At 39.6% G+C, this 16,898-nt stretch overlaps 2 protein-coding genes across 2 annotated transcripts; one reads left to right on the top strand and one right to left on the bottom strand.

The window, feature by feature from the left end:
• Positions 1-397: 397 nt before the first annotated feature.
• fam43b (family with sequence similarity 43 member B) lies at positions 398-2,581 on the bottom strand. The gene has a single exon (XM_044037367.1). The coding sequence runs from the start codon at positions 2,448-2,450 to the stop codon at positions 1,467-1,469; it is 984 nt and encodes a 327-aa protein (XP_043893302.1). The 5' UTR covers positions 2,451-2,581; the 3' UTR covers positions 398-1,466.
• Positions 2,582-12,383: 9,802 nt separating this feature from the next.
• Positions 12,384-15,773, top strand: mul1b (mitochondrial E3 ubiquitin protein ligase 1b). Its single transcript, XM_044037225.1, has 5 exons — positions 12,384-12,502; positions 13,514-13,652; positions 13,744-13,831; positions 14,135-14,255; positions 14,937-15,773. The coding sequence occupies exons 2-5, from the start codon at positions 13,533-13,535 to the stop codon at positions 15,664-15,666; spliced, it is 1,059 nt and encodes a 352-aa protein (XP_043893160.1). The 5' UTR covers positions 12,384-12,502; positions 13,514-13,532; the 3' UTR covers positions 15,667-15,773.
• The last annotated feature ends 1,125 nt before the right edge of the window (positions 15,774-16,898 follow it).

Here is a 16,898-nt window from a genome sequence, read left to right on the forward strand (position 1 = left end):
TTTATGTTCATTTCCCGAACAATTCCATTTGCTGATTAATTGCACAGCCCCCAAACACACACACACACACACACACACACCTTCAGGGTAAAGGTCTATGAAGCCAGTAAAAGGTTTGCAGAAATGTGTCAAACCATATTAATGTCTAACGGGACTGACAGACATTTTAAAGACATTTTACTTGTGGCAAAAATATTTTTTATACTGCTCTGCAACTCAGGAAGCAGTCGATACTCATGCAAATGTGATGTTTTTTGGTCTTTGAAGGGACGGTTACACACACTTTCACATCACAAACATGCAAATGCACATCGGTGGAGTTAGATTCATTTGAATAATCTTTGGGTTTTTTTTTTAAACACCCTTCCTCCAAGATCCAAGCACAAAAAAACCCAAGTGAGAGTAATTTTTATTCACCATATTTGGAAAATAAATAGCATCATTTCATAGTAATAACAATGCAACTCCAGATAGTTTAGCACAGATATTAATAGCTTATTTCAGACACATTGTTTTAACTTGTATGGGTCCTTGTGCATTTTTGCAAGGGCTCATGTGGGAAAAAAAACTTGGATTTGAAAAACGGATTTTGTTTTGTCGAACCAGTTTGACGCTGTAATTAATATGAATTTTACAAAGAAAACTTTGATGTTTAACTGTTATGTTAGCTTTGCCCCTGGAGACACATTAATCACAGTGTTCATTTTGAAAAAGCAGAAGGATCAAATATGTCACATGACGAACAAAAGACAAAAGCTTGGCAGGAAAAGGTCAATGCTGACATGTCATGCATTAATAATAATAACTGTAGCGAATGGCAGCAATAAATACGACGCTTCAATGGCTTGCTTCCTAAATTATAGCCTTGTTCATTAGTCAGCTATGATCATTAGTAAAACCGTAATAAATTCATCTCGCGGTTTGGCGCTCGAAAAGGTCAGTCTACAAACAACACCATCGATGATTGTCATCTTAGAAAAATTACACAAATTTACAAAGAGCCTCCCTGAAAAATATCACAAGTCAATCCAAAAAACGTCCCTGCTGGCAAACACGGTATTAATAATACTCACAAAAATAAGATATCGAGGACTAATAAACACATGGTGCTGTGATCAATTCTGTGACCTGCGTGTCAGTGAGCCCAGCTATGCTCTTATATTTGCTGAATCCACCGTCCTCGTACATCATTGTGCTATTGTCAGTCTGTGCATCATCAGCCCTCTTTGTAAACAGTTTCCCACAAACTGCCACAGTCAAACCAGCATCTGGCCAGAAGAGAAATTAGTCCTACAGAGTGGATGGTCTTCCTTTTCCCTGCCTCCTGGTAGAAGAGGTTTCTGGTAAACACTTCACAGAACACGGACTGAGCAGGGGACGGCCTGAGTGGGGGCACCAGTGCAGGGCAAAGACAGGAATACATTACTTTTGTGATACAGAATTGCACTCTTCAAACGATGTTATAGTCACACCAGAGAGGTTATAAACGTAAACGTGTTGTTGTTGCTGTCGCTGACAAAGTTGATTTGGCACTGCTCCAATCTGGCAATATCTCCAATGTCCAACTCTGATAATAACTGAGTTGGGTCTGTGTTTGTAGTCAAAATCCGCTGTTTCTCTTGCTGCTCCTCTACCTCCACCTTCGTATCTCTGCTGTCCATGTAATTCTCCTCCTCCTCGTCTTCCTCGGTGATGGAACAGAGTCGGGTGGCACTGCCGGGGTTGTCAGCAGGTGGTCTGTAGTGGCACTGCCCGTTCAGTAGCCTCCTCAGTGGCATCAGGGGCACCGCCTCCTCGCCCAGCAGCTGCTGCTGGCAGTGCCGGAAATCGCTTTGACGCTTCAGCCGCTTGAACTCACTGAAGGCGGAGGTGGCGATTTGGTAGAGACTGTGGGAGATGGCTTGTGCCTTCTCTGGCTTGCTGAGCAGGACGGCGTGGCACCGAAGCACCACTGCCATGTTCTTGACTTGGTGCCTGTAGATCCAGGCCAGGATCTTGGGCCGGCATGGGTCAGCGGTGCAATAAGTGATTCTGTTCAAAGAGTAAAGATGAAGGGGTTTCTTTTTCCCATATTTGTCCACACTCATTCTGATGCCTTGGGGCCCCACTGTTAACCTCATCTTGACACTCTGCTCCCCATAGTTGCTCCGAGCCCAGATTTTGGCAACTGCGTCCTGGGTGCAGCCGTCTCCCTTTGCCATAATGGTAACCACACTCCCCAGATAGCGCACATTGTAAACAGGCTCCTCTTTGTTCAGTTCCACCTTTTGCCGTTTGGTGTGGAAGATACTGCCCACCCAGTTGAAGGGGCAGTCGGGCAGCAAGTCAGGACAGGAGCGTAGCAGAGAGGAGAGGATGGAGTGGTAGGTAAACCCCGTCCCTAGGCTGTTGGTTTTATTCTTGGCTTCCTCCTCCACCAAAACAAACTTATTCCTCTTCCAGGGCAGCATGGCGTGGGAGGAGTTGGAGCGATCGAGCTCCCTCAATGTTTGCTCTTGTCAGCTCAGACAAAAAGAGCGAGAAAGCTGGTGTGTGTGTGCGCGAGAGAAGGAGAAAAAACAAAGAGAAGCTGCTTCATGAAGCACTGAGGAGAGACTGAGAGCTCAGAGCCTCAGCCAATCTGTTCCCCTCACTCGCTCCTCCCTCCTCTCCTCCTCCTCCTCCTCTTCTTTTTCCTCTGTTGTTTGCATCATGCTGCGCTGATCTGTGCTGGAGCCTCAGGCCAGCACTAAGGCACCCTCGTCCTCGTCCCCCTCCCTGCTTTGTTGTTTTTCTTCCAAATGGCTCTGTACCAAAGCATTATTTATCGGTCCAGCTTTGCACTGAGGTATCACTGTATTTATGTTTCTTGTAAAGCCCGAGGAAGAGAGTACATCGCCTAGTCATTCTCTCTCCGGACACATAAAGTATGTGACTGTACTTCTGATATAAAAGTCTGTCAACTTAATACTATGAAATGTGTTCTTGTTTAGTGTCATGATTCATGAATTTGTCGTGGTTAGAAGGACGATTAGACGGCAACCTTGTACAAATGGGAAATAATTCTATAATTAATTTCATACGTGGACTATTAGTGGATACTGGCAACTGAGTATGAAGTCAGTTCTATCATTGAATCCTGTGAAGAGTGTTTTTCTTCATCAGCAGAAAAGAAAAACACAAACTTCAAATGTTAAACTTTAATGACTTCAAGATGCCCAATATTTATGTGATACACTGTACTGTATAACACTAAACAGTAAAGATAGTTTTCAGCTGCTACATTTGGAGGGCCAAATGATGAAACTTTATTTGTGCATTTGTAAGTAGTCCCCAGTCTATTTGTTATAGGAAATGTAATTTATATTCTGCACAATCCACTTTCTCAAAATTAAACAGTGCAGCAAAAATAATGTAACATTTCTTAACCCTCTGACCTGCTGCATTCAAAATCCCTTTAATTATGATAAACTATGTGTGTGTTTTCTTGTTAGAATGTTATAGTAATCTCATCGTTGTCATAAACATCAGGTCTCTAAAAGGAATCTAAAAAGTGGGGTTTAATAAGGATATGGAGTGGAGCTGTCACATCAAGGTCCCACAAAACTCATGATAAAGTGATGCTCAGCTGTCATTCATGATGTTTAACCCCACATTTAGCATTAATGGCTCATCAAAATCTTGCGCATCAGTACAATAAACACTTGAACATCCACCATTGTGATACAAACCTATAGACACCTATAGAATCACAGAAACCAACAATCAGTATATCAATGTTAGCATTTAGGTAAGTGACGAAATCTTAACAGAGTCAATCATGGCTCATTTAACTCAAGATAACCAAAAAAGATATGGTGTTCATGTGTCTACTGTGCAAACAAAATGTTACTGGGCTTCATTACATTACTTTACATGTCATTTAGCAGACGCTTCAGTAATGCTTCAGTAATCATGTGTGCTGTGAAAAATTAAAAAAAGACATTGTTAAATATCTGTCCTAGACTCATCAACGCTCAACAACGAGAACAGATAAAAGGCGGCTGCACTTTCAGGGGAACATTCTGTGAAAATGAATCATCTGTTTCTGCCACTGAGCTGTGCCAGGCAACAAGGACTGAATTGTCATGTGGAGGTGGTAGATAAAGTTCTCTGCTGAGGTCACTGTGGCAAAACTGAAAAATAAGCACTTAATAGAAAAATGTTATTGCTCTGAGCACCGTGTATAGATGTGATTTATTCTGATTCCATTAAAGGGAAGGAAACATGAGTGTAAACAATGATCGGGACGGGCCGGAGTCTTCATGACTTACCAACGACTGATCAAACGAGCATAATCATACAGCTGTGGCCTCATAAATCACCTGTGATGCGAGATAACTCATCTCTAACCACAGAAGATTAATGCAGGCCCAGATATGCTTAATTGAAAAAATCCATCATGGATTGGCCTTTACTGAAAAGAATTCAGTATTGACTCATCTGCCATCTGATAAATCAGCCTGCAAGTGCATGTTTGATGAAATTAGGAAATGTCTCAAGTCTCATGTCTAAATTTCCATTCAGGTTGCCAGTCTGGGCTCTCTTTGCTCTGAGGAAGTATGAGAGCATTGTAGCTGAGGATTAAAGCAATAATGATGTGAGCATGCACTCAATTGGAGTACATACTGCAGTGAGGACAGAGGAAAGATGGCTTAGTGTAAATTAGCTCTCAGGGACAGAGGGTGGTGCATTCTAATAAAGCTGTCTACATTCAAGGTGAGTCAGAGTATTTAAAAAAAAAAGAAAAGAAAAGAAAATCATACAGCACCTTATATCCTCGATATACTGTATGCAGTGTGATCTGCCAGCTCAGTGTTGCTTTCACTGGCAGAGTATAGAGCACAAAAGCAAGACAAACAAATGGATTTACTCCATGTTCAAACAGGGTCAGTCCAACAGACAGATAAGTACCAGACAAAACGTCCAGGGTCAAAAACAACAGATGTTTTAAGACTGGCTACTACACAAGACGTTTTCAGTTTACGGCGTTACAAAGTCAACAGAAATGGAGCATGGATGCAAATCGATTTCTCACAGCCTCAGATCGAACCATCTTTTGTACACTTGCTGGCACGTGCACGCTCCGCGTCACTCCAAGTGATTCTATTGCACTACTTGTGCGTGTGTGCAACAGGATGTGTGTGTGCTATTTGGAGTTTCTCCTTATTCCTGGAAAAACATGACTCAGGAATCCAAATGTTTTTCTCCCATTACGTTGATAAACATATCAAGCCACGCCCTCACTTTTACAGGGTCAACAGGATCTTTTGGCACAATGTTTTCTGCTCAGAACATTCAGTCTTCCAACAAGACTACCCTGGAATACTTTAACACTTAGAAACTGTTTTCCTGACTCCAGTATGTTTTCCTTACTGGAGTCAAGTTTGGCACAATATACACTCACTAACCACTTTATTAAATATACTTGTAACTGTGCTTCAATTTAAAATACATATATATATATATATATGTATATATATATATATATATATATATATATATATATATATATATATACATATATATATATATATGTGTGTATATATATATATATATATATATATATATATACATATATATGTTTATATGTATGTATATATACGTATATATGTATATATATATGATTATATATATATACATATATAAATCCAATTACGAATTCTATAATTGGCAAAATACTCAATTAATAAAATAATCCATAGCAGCTCTGTTTGGAAGTGAAAGTTCGTTACAATCAAACAAAGAACAGCAACATATTTTCTAGTATGCAAAGGCCACTTTATTTCCCCGTTGCACTTGACAAAGGGAGGTTTGAGCAGAGGAGATTCTTACACATTGGATGTTTAAGTTAACGCCAATATTAAAGCAATTAATCCTGTGGGGAAATGAAAGTCTGAATCAGTGTAATGGATGAATGCATCCTACAGTTTCACCATGAATCAAGTGCTCTAAAGGAAAGCCGGCAAGTCACAAAGAGTATGAATCATCCTCTGCGGGGGTTGGAGCCTGTTCAACTAGTCGATGTCAAGAAATTTCACTGCATCTGTAACACATTTTGCCAGCTTGTGATGTTGAAATAAATTTGATGGAATTATTCATTTTAATCCTATGGATGCATCGTTTGGATGATTGAATGGCCCGTGCTAAATGTCATGGCAATCCATTAAACAAAATGACCAAAACATTTCAACTATGACCTGCCTTTGTCACTAACGAGAGAGTCACTGGATCACCAAAGTCAGTAGGATTCATTCTCTGGAAACTTGAGATTTCAGTGTGGATCAAACTGATCAACACTACCATCTCTTGAGCCAGACCATTATAGAGAAACTGTTCACCTTACAAATCCATCTGCAGCTCAGTCCTGTCCTGTGAGTCATCCTCATTTCCCGTAACTCTGACTTCATCCCGGGGAAGTAAATGTTAAAACAGCAGCAATCGAATTACTTTTATCTATGTGACATCCCTCTCTCAAAACTCTTCATCCTTGCCCTTAGTTTCGTCTTGCTCTTGAAGACAGCCTCTTACTCCGCAGCGTACTCCACGTATTTCTGTCCGGCAAGGCAGCCTAATTGAATTAGACCCTCTATTCATCATGCCACACTTACCGAGCGCAGTGTAATCAGGTCCCAGCTCTTACATGGCTGATTTATGGCTGTATACGTGAGGGCAGCGGTGAGTCAGTCGTGCACACATTTAGGAACAAGGGAGAGGGGATAATGACAGAAAGGGCTGCTGCGATCTTAATTCATCAGAGTGCTACAGATAACACTCCTGTACCCAATAAAACACGAAAGAGGCAAGTGTCACAAAAATGTTAAGGGGAACCTTTTGTAAAGACGAAGTAAATTTATTTGTGTATAAAAAGTAGAAGTGCAAGCCCTCAAGGGATGTAAATCAATATTATCTCATTCCAATGCTATAGATTATCATAGGCATGAATGATTCCATAATAAAGTTCAAGTAACTCATGCAGTGTTCTGCTCTCATTTACTCCTGAAGTGAAAATGCTGCTTGACAGTAAGTGATTTATTAGTCAGTATGTAAGGTCAAATTTAAAGAAAGTTAATTACCCAAATTAAATTAGAAATGAGAGCTGGTGAGAGCATGTTAATGTGACTTTGACATAGATGTGGTCTTTATTCAGGATTCAGATCTGAAACGGTGAAAGGAAGAAACACTTAAGACTTTAGTTTTTTTTCTTTGCTTTCTTGCCAAGGTGAGGAAATCCACTCAACTCACATGTCAGCACGTTAAATATGGAACTACAGCCAGGAGCCACTTACTGTGGCTATGCTGAGCTTAACCCTTAGAGCTCACGAGGCACGGATCTGTGCAGCAGGTGCACCCATGGTAAATGGCCGTGGGAATAATACACAACTCCTTATATGGACATCCTGGGGATGTGTGTGTTTATAGGTCACATATTGAGCCTTTAAAAAATGTGTGCGGGGTCTTGCATGTTGTTTTTTATAATGAATTTTATATTGCATTTTTAGTAGTGATATAAAGTAGGACCAATTGTGCAAAAGTCACAAAATAGACAGTTTTTCTTTTCTTTTTGTTCATAAAAACGAGCAAAGTGAACTTTGAACTGTGACGTATTTCCAAATGTCACAATTTCAATCCGAATTTAAACATTACGAGTACTTTTTGCTCAGTGAAATTTGGTGAAAATGAGAAACATAAGTAGTGGTCCGTAAAAGTAAATTCCAGAAGGGCAATATGGACAAAATCATCAGGATTTTCTGCATCCATCCTTTCCTTTGACCTTGAATGACTACAGCTGTATTTATTGTATGTGATGGAAACCTGCCTTTCTAAATAAAAAGATAATTTCAAAAAATGAAAATGAGAAACATGTTTCATCAGATTGCCTATAAAAGGGTATGGGACACTCTATATTGCACAGTCTTATAGCCTCTGTATATACTGCACATTTTAACATAGAAACGAAAAAAAGCAGCCGAAATGCTCCTTTTAAACCTTTTAAAGCACACAAGTACCACATATCTCATTTATTTCATCTATACACTTCAGGCCAGTGACTTCACGAAGACACTACAGATATGGTTAATACATTAAAAGTGCTCTATAGTGATATATTTCTTTGCATCTGTTGTTTAAAGGCATATTTTGGATTCATGCTCAGATTCGTTGCTCCATGACATTTACTCTTTTCACACATATGATCATGATTTTCTGTCATCTCTTATTCATACTGTAATAATTGCACATTTGTCATGTCCCTCATATTCTGCATCATTAGCACCATTAGTGTTCCGTGCAGGTAGATCTGTTCTGAATATGAGAGGCACCACAATAGAGTCTGTAGCAAATTGCTTAATTATATGCCCAGAGCTCCTCTTAAATATTTCTCAGAGGTCATTTTATTTCGCCACAGTGCCAACCGATCTCAGTATCCTGAGGAGCTGAGACTAATAATGTGGTTTTTCAGCGGAAGAATAAGCTGATTGTAAAGTCAGAGCGGAGCCGAAAGCTTTGTGACGCGGTGAAAGAGCAAAAATTCAAAAAAAATAATAATCTGCTAATTATGAAAAATAGGCTATTGCCATTAGATAATATTCTTTTGAACTTTTAATTACATTTCCAAAGCCAAGATTTTTAATTCCATTAGAGGCATGCGAATGAAAGATTGTATAATATGCCGAACAATGGTATTTGTCACGTCGGGAATTACATAAAAAGTAAAGATTGTGCCGAAAGTTCAAGACATTAAGCAGCAGCTTATTGTGTTGAAACAACGCACCAGTATCATTTATTCTTTTCTGAATAATCCTACAATTTTAAACTAAATGGGGTTTATTTGTTTGTTTGTTTTTTAACTAAACTAGCAGTCAGGCAGCTTGTCATGTTTTTCTCAACTTCGGTGTCTCTGAGGTCAATCGTACAAAGTTACAAGAAGTGCTGGTGCTGTGTGTTTGAGTGTGTAATTGGATAGAACCAAGCAAGGGAGTTTGTCCTGATGTTGACAAGCAGACACAGTGCCAACCTTATCTAAGCACAGTAAATTCCAGCTGTCATCCTCTCAACACTAAACTCCATACACACACTATATGTGCTTTTCACCTCTTGTGCCCTTCATAAAGCTGTGTCCTCCCTCTGTTCTTTCTTTTCTTGCCTCTTTGAAATCCACTTGAAAGTGTGCCAGACTGGCATTTGAACAAAAGTCATTATGTGAAAGACACAAAGCGGAAGTAGAGGGGAGGGGGGCGTCTGCAAGGTAGGCTCAGTCCAAAAAACAAAGTGACTAATATTGAACTAAAGCCTGGAGGACATTTTTGTTCTTTTGCTGGGGTTGAAAACTAGGTAACACCTTTTATTCCAGCAGAAGCAAGCTGGGAATTCTTGTAGGCTTATCACTCACATGTCGGTGGAGGTGTCTGAAATGAAACTGTTTTCTCCTCCCTTTGTTTTCAATGTTCCAGCTCTTACTGTTGCATCCTTTATTTTTTTTTGTCTAAATAAAGTATTTTAATTGAAAATCCTAAGTACCCAATGCAAGGTACTTATTATGCAAATTAAACTTGAGTCTGTAATTTGTTTTTGAAACACTTTGTTAGAAAAGGCGGAACAGTAATAGCAGGCTGCACTGCAACAATACATTCCACTCCTGTCGTCTGCACTGGAATGACAGTTTCTCTGATTCTGACATCATGTCTGAATCACCAGTAAGAAGACACACACAGGTCAGTCACTGTGTTTACATGCATGTTTTTCTTAATGGTTTTCTTAATGTCATGTAAACATGTTTAAAATCAAGCTCAGTCGGACTAACATACCTGGATAAAGCGATTCATGGTCCGATTACTAGTGCATATGTACGCTTAGTCGGACTGGGGGCGGTCTTGGTGTTCTGCGTATGCACCAAAATTCACACGGAAGTAGAAGGAGACAACGTATAAACTGCAATACTGTTGCTGGAAAAGAGCAAACATCCCGATGGTGTCGGCGAGAGAGCGAAAGCTAAAGAGAAGACCCACTTTTGGACTTTTCACAAAAACATACAGAACCACAGCACGAACCATCTCACCGTCTATCTCGCCATTCGCTGTTTGTTTACACTGGCTTATAGAGAGATGCAGCGCCATCCACGGAGGTGGAGTCAGATTTCCACGGCCAATAAATAAATTTTTTCCTCTGCTGTATACTCAGACTCGGCAAGTTGTCCGACTGCCTGTCTTAGTCGGACTACGGCCTTAGCTCAGAGAAGCAATCTGTTTGGGCTGTAGAAAATGATTGGTCACATTTTTTTCAGTTCTGAGAAGGCTATAGACACTAGATGTATTTCCCCCAAGAAATCTTAACTTATTGATGGCTGTAGTGGCGAACGTTCACTTAATTCCACTGAAAGTCATTAGCTGTAGGCAGGCTCCTACAGGCTTGACCCATTTCAATTCGTCAAACACCAAGCCAAGAAAGAGTTATGTGAAGGGTTTGCACATTTATTTCCACTTGCTGTACATCCAAGTTACATTTCCATCCACATATATCCAAGCTTATTTAGGATCAACAACACATAGAAATATTCCCTTAATGTTCCAGGTTGTGAATGACGATCTTGATTTCACAGTAAAATAACGCAAAGGTAGATCTTCTAACAGACACATCAACCTACAAAACTGCTAAATATTTTCAGTACATATCTCCCTCTATCTATCATGGCCGTCAAAGATATCAAAAGTGTCCACAGTAACTTTTATCTAACAAAACATCAAAGGTCCACAAAACCACATTCCTTTCATGGCAAGAATTTAATCAAAGGCTTAAGGCCAACAGTTAACTACTTGTTCACAAATTACAACAAGTAATCCTGCACTAATCATTTAACTAACCCTAAACTAAATTAACTTAACACATACTGTAAGCTAAATGATGATGTGAGTTAGTTGAAGTGTTTAAACGGGCTCTGTTGGCGTGAAACAGTTTTGAAATGAGCATTCACTCATGAAATGAACGCGGTAGTTTTTAAATGATGTTTTCAAATTCACTCAACAGCTTAGACATATGGTGCACCTGCAGAATAATAGTGAAATGAAGAGTTCTTCTTTTAAACCCACAGCATCCATGCCTGGATGAGTCGGTTATGATTGACTAGAACTGGCTGCTGATAATTTGCACCACATTTCACTGTATTTTAATGGGCTGCCATGGGGGTAAACCCATCCATCCATCCGTCTATCCGTCTACCATCCACCCATCTTCTACTGCATTATTTATTCTCCATTTGAGTGTCACGGGAGGCACAGGTGCCAGTCCCAGCTAATATTGGGTGAAACAGCAGCAACAACAGGTGGCCGGTATTAGGCGAACCCAAGAGCAAATTAACTGAAAAAAAAAACGCTCTGAGGTATTTTAGTTTAGTAAATATTATGTGTTATGTGTATCTTTTATTTATATTTACTTTAATATAACTCTGCGCATGCATTGGTGGGAAGTGTACGTGAACCCAAAACCATGCTCAATATCAGAGGCCACCAAAAATTCTAGCATTGAAAGCCTTATTTGTATGCAGCTGGGGAAGAACACCTACCTCAGAGGGTCAAACGCTGGGTGAGCAAGTCTTCCTGACCTCCATCGGTCCTGTGGGTGCTGGACGTGAGCCTGGCTTATGTCCTTCTCTGTGACACAAGAAGAAAGAGTAAATTATATTCACATCTGATATCTGCAACATCATTCTTACTGGTCAAAAGAACATAATTATGACTAGTCATAATTCAATTCAATTTATTTTTAATTATCCTCACTTGAAGATATATCTACATTGTCCTTTTCAGATATCGTGAATTTGGTTTCATACCTACGTACAGTAAATGTCATATACTTTTAAGACTTTTACCTAAGTAATGTTATTAAAAGTGACTTATACGTACAATCCCTTTTAGGTACTTTATACAAGACTGCTAAACTTACCTTACAAATTTCCCCCTTAGTCACAACTGACCAGACGTTGAGGACCTGGCTGATACCTTAGCAGATGTTACGCTTTCTTTGGTTTAATTCTGCTTTGTATTCCTACTGCACATTACATGTTAAATGTATGTTGCACTTTTTGCAGCATATCATTGCAGCCCAAGTGTACTTCACTTCATTACTTGAACAATACAGTGCTTACATTCAAAAATAAAATAATTAAGTGTACAAAGTAAGACCAACAACCAACTTTATAATCTAGTCAAACATTGTTTCTTCGTTTTTTTTCTGTCCTTACGACATTCGTGTGCTATCAAAACCAGACTCGACTTACTTATGTAGGGCCATGTGTAGCATAGACGTGTAGGGCTCACACGCTGGGGTATCATTACTAATTCTACAGCGACATCATCTGGCGCGGAGGAGTATTGTGCCTGAACAGTGTCAGTCGGTCACTGGTGTTGTATTTGTGTCTGTTGTGATCCTCGTCCGCTGTTGTTGACAGACCGACGGACACACACTGGTGTGTTTGTGTGTGTAAGCACAGGTTGGACATACGTTTTAAACAAACCTTATTCGGTTTACGCTGACAGCCGCAGTGTCTTTTAAACGGTGTCTTGTCAGATCGTGCTGTAGCCGCGCCAGCCGCTAGCATGCTGCTAATGTTGCTACGTAGCCAGTCGGACTAACATGTCGGTACAACATTTAAAGAACAACGAGCGACTTCTTACGCTTTTGGAGGCAAAATATTCTGTTCTTACGACGGAGAAAGCCTAATATCAAGCCAGCAAATGTTGTCAATGCTGTCATCACAGTGTCCTGTTTATGTTCAGCTAACAGCTCGTCTACTATGTGTGAAATGTTTTGTGCACCAGTTTAAAAACCCCTGTTTAAAGGGAAAAGCTTAATATGTGATGTAATGCTTTATCCAGAAAATGTACATATCAGTAAATATCAGCATCTTTTGTCATTTACCTTCCGTCACGGTGACATTTTAGAGGCAGACCATATAATGTTAAATTATTGGCCTATTAATGCGTAAGCACATCTGTAATCAGGAACTTGATGTAAGTTGACTGAAGTTTTTGACAACATTTTTCAAACGTATAAGTGGAGACACACCACCCTAGTGTTGTTTAACAAACGTTTATTCAAGTTGAGTAATTTTGAGTATTGTGCTATTATTATTATTAAACCATTGATTTCATCAGATGGGGATAAAAATTAAAACAGTTCACTCAAATTAAAACAGTTCAGTTCACTGCTTATGTATTGTCTTTGTTTGTGTTGGACCCCTGAGTTTCTCACTGTGGCTATCAGGTACTTAGATTAAATTAATAGTCCAGAATATTGTACATTGTCTGCAACTGCAGCAGTTCAATGCTCCAAGAGTGGAATAAAATCATTCAGATGGTAGAGCCTTTTCTTCAAAGTTGCAGTGCAGAAGAAAATAGATAATCTAAATTGCACTTTGATTGTATGGCAGCAGCCATCAATTTAGCTGTTGAATACAAAAATACAAAGCTTGAATCTGCTTTTCCCACTCGTTTTAAAACAGCTCTGCTGTGGATGTCAGGATGGACTCCAGTGGAAAACCCTCAACTGCACAGATTGTGGTGTTAGCCACCAGCTCAGCTCTGACTGCCCTTTTCTACTCCATGTACAAAAGCAGAGCCACGACAGTTGCTAGATTAAAGGTCAGACACATTTCTGCTCCTTTTAACATTATGTGAATGGCACGTGGTGCAGGTGTGTGAAATAATTGACCAGTTGTGTTTGTCTTGACAGGAAGCCAAGAAAGTGGCCATTGACCACAATTTGAAAAATTTCCTGTCTGAAACCCCTGGACGATGTGTCCCATATGCTGTCATAGAAGGTGTGTTGAAGGCCCGAATGAAGTTATTGATTGAATTGTTATTGTATTTTATTTAGAGATTGCCTTTTGTGTCTGCTGTATAGGTTTGATTGAATAAGATAGTCCATTTATTACATTTACAGTGTCACAGCATTAAAGACAGTTAAGATAAAGATACTAAATAATAAACATGCCTTTTCACATCTGTGAATGTACAATATAGAAAAATATCGACACCAAGGCAATAAAAAAATAGAATACTGTTTCATACAGTTAAAGTGGTCATTTCCTCCTCTAATTATAACATTGCATTGCACACTGTAGGTGTGGTGAGAAATGTGAAGGAAACTCTCAGCAGTCAGTTTGTTGATAACTGCAAAGGCGTCATCGAAAGACTGACACTGAAGGAGGAAAAGATGGTGTGGAACCGCACCACTCATCTCTGGTAAGTCTATGAGAGATTTAAAAAAAGAAATAATAATGTTTAAATTCTGAATATAGTAAAAGCATTCACAAGGCAATGTGAACAATTTAGTGGTGTCATGTTGAAGTACAACTGAAATAGCAAATTTGTCCCTTGCAGCATTTATGTCAGTCAAAGATGACAATAAGAAATGAGAAAGAAACTATGTAAAAATAATATGCTGAAATATTTATTTAGTCTTGGTCTACTGTGTGGCTCACATTGAACATTGCTTCTTCATTTCTTTAGACAAGAGCTTTTATCAAATTTATGGATGTTTATGATTGTAAATAAATGTGCTGTGGCAGCTTAGCTGCATTAAACATTCCATAAACACAAGTACAAATATCATTTCTGTGCATTGCAATGCTGGTGTGATCCCCAGTGACACTTCAACTGTACATACTGAATAAAACACTCTCCTTCCCGTAATTGAAAACTATGAACAATACACATCTGTAAGACATGTATAATAGACATGCTTTCATTTTAAACACCACAAATGACCTTCATGTTCCTTTAATTCAGTTTTACTATCTGATACAAAACTGCAACCAAGAAACCCACTGATTCATTCAAAAAGCCAACTGACTGATTAACTGATAACGAGAATAATAATTAGTTGCAGCCTCCAACAAAACCAACTGACTTGTGTTTGAACAGGAACAGCACAGAGAAAGTCATTCACCAGCGCACCAACACCGTTCCATTTGCCCTCGGGTCTCATGACGATGATGTTGCTACCACAGTCCGGGTTATACGCCCTCTGGATGCTGCAGACTTGGACTTGGAGACCACGTACGAGAACTTCCACCCCACGGTCCAGTCCCTGTCCTCTGTTATTGGCCACTTCATCAGTGGAGAACGACCCAAGGGCATCCATGAAACAGAGGAGATGCTGCGGCTGGGAGACAGTGTCACGGGAGTGGGAGAGCTGGTCCTAGATAACAACCTCATCAAGCTCCAACCTCCCAAGCAGGGTCTGTGTTACTTCCTTACCCGCCTGGACTATGAGTCTCTGCTGAAGAAGCAGGGACAAAGTGTCAGACTGTGGAGGATTTTGGCTCTTCTCTCAGGCATCGCTGCCTGTTCCACGCTCATTTTCATCCTGTGGAAGAAATTTGTGCACCACAGACAGAGTAAGAAGGAGCGAAGAATCCTCGAGGAGTTCAAGGAGCAACAGAAGAAACGGAAGCGTGAACTTAACATAGAGGAGAGCAGCGTGTCACCCACCAGCTGTGCTATTTGTCTGAGCCGCGAGCGCTCCTGTGTGTTCCTGGAGTGTGGCCACGTGTGTGCCTGTGCTCCGTGCTACGATGCCCTGCCACAGCCAAAGAAATGCCCCATCTGCAGGGCAACTATAGACAGAGCCGTGCCTCTTTACAATAGTTAACATGGACTCACATGACATCGGGAGTCGACAGTCCAGTGTTTCATCGCCGTGGTAACAGTGGAAATATTTCATTAAAAAGCTGAAACATCAGGCTTGTTGAGCTTAAATGGTTTGTTTCTTTTGTGTTTGTATTTAGCCCATGGTCAAACATTCAAATCAGATTTGGAGACTGTTATTCACCTTGATAGTAAATACGGAATCCCTTTCTCTCATTTTAATAGAAATTAAATAGTAAATTATTATTTACAAAGCATAAATGTCAAATTAAATTAAACTTCCTTCAACTTGAAATTTCTCACTTCTTTTGCTTCTTTAGAAGATATTGTTACACAAAAGTGTTGCTCAATAACAGTAATGTAATCAATAATACCTTGAATTTAACTTCACAGAGAAGTGGTTGAGCTGTAGTTCATACATGTGGGTTGAAGTTCTAAGGCTTTTAGTGAGACAGGCAGTGCATGAGAGGCAGAAGTACTTAGGTGCACTTTCACTTTATTAATTTGAAGAGTTATTACAGGATTGATTGGAGAGGAAAAGATGAAGATGGAGATGAGATGAAGATTTAAATAAATCTCTGTGATATTCTCTGTTTCTCTTTTTGATAAATGGGGAAATAGGAGAGACATTTTTTCTCTCCTCCTCACACAGGGAAAGTTATACTTTGGTGAAAGTGCTGACACATGGCCTCAGTCAGACACAAAACCTACCTGAGGAAATCTGTTTGGCCAGCACTTTTCCATCATTTATCACTTTCACAGGACATGGTGTATGAATTTTACCTCAAAACCTTATAATTCTTTTATTATGTGTTTATGTCTTATTCTTCTTTTACTGCTTTTACTGTTTCATGCAGGTCTATTTTAGGTACAGGTTTCTGTCTTTAATTGCTTGTGCTTAATTGTCTGTCACGAGTCGTGACAGAAAAAAGTCTTTGTTGTGGCAGTGAAAAAAACGGTGCAAACTCCAATATATCTATTTCTGAAAATAATCAAATACACAGCATAATAAAAACAAATGAATAACAAAAGTCCCTCACTGTAAAGCGGCAGTGGTGCATCATTTTAATAGCTTGTTGTTTGTTAAAGATGTTTGTGTCAGTGAGAACAAAAGAACTGAACATTTCTGAGCATGACTTTCAGGTGAGGTGAAGTGAGGTCGGTCTAATTGTATGAGCCTTGTTTGTGGATTATAGGGAAAGCTGACTCACTCCTGTGGTGTTATTGCTTTTGTCT

The sequence above is a fragment of the Solea senegalensis genome, linkage group LG11 (assembly GCF_019176455.1).
Source record: "Solea senegalensis isolate Sse05_10M linkage group LG11, IFAPA_SoseM_1, whole genome shotgun sequence".
Lineage (NCBI taxonomy): Eukaryota > Metazoa > Chordata > Actinopteri > Pleuronectiformes > Soleidae > Solea > Solea senegalensis.

Bases quoted from the DNA above. Each gene is read 5' to 3' on its own strand.
- fam43b (XM_044037367.1), bottom strand. From the start codon at position 2,450: ATGCTGCCCTGGAAGAGGAATAAGTTTGTTTTGGTGGAGGAGGAAGCC.
- mul1b (XM_044037225.1), top strand. From the start codon at position 13,533: ATGGACTCCAGTGGAAAACCCTCAACTGCACAGATTGTGGTGTTAGCC. The intron at 13,653-13,743 runs GTCAGACACATT...TTGTCTTGACAG, and splicing joins CGACAGTTGCTAGATTAAAG to GAAGCCAAGAAAGTGGCCAT. The intron at 14,256-14,936 runs GTAAGTCTATGA...GTGTTTGAACAG, and splicing joins AACCGCACCACTCATCTCTG to GAACAGCACAGAGAAAGTCA.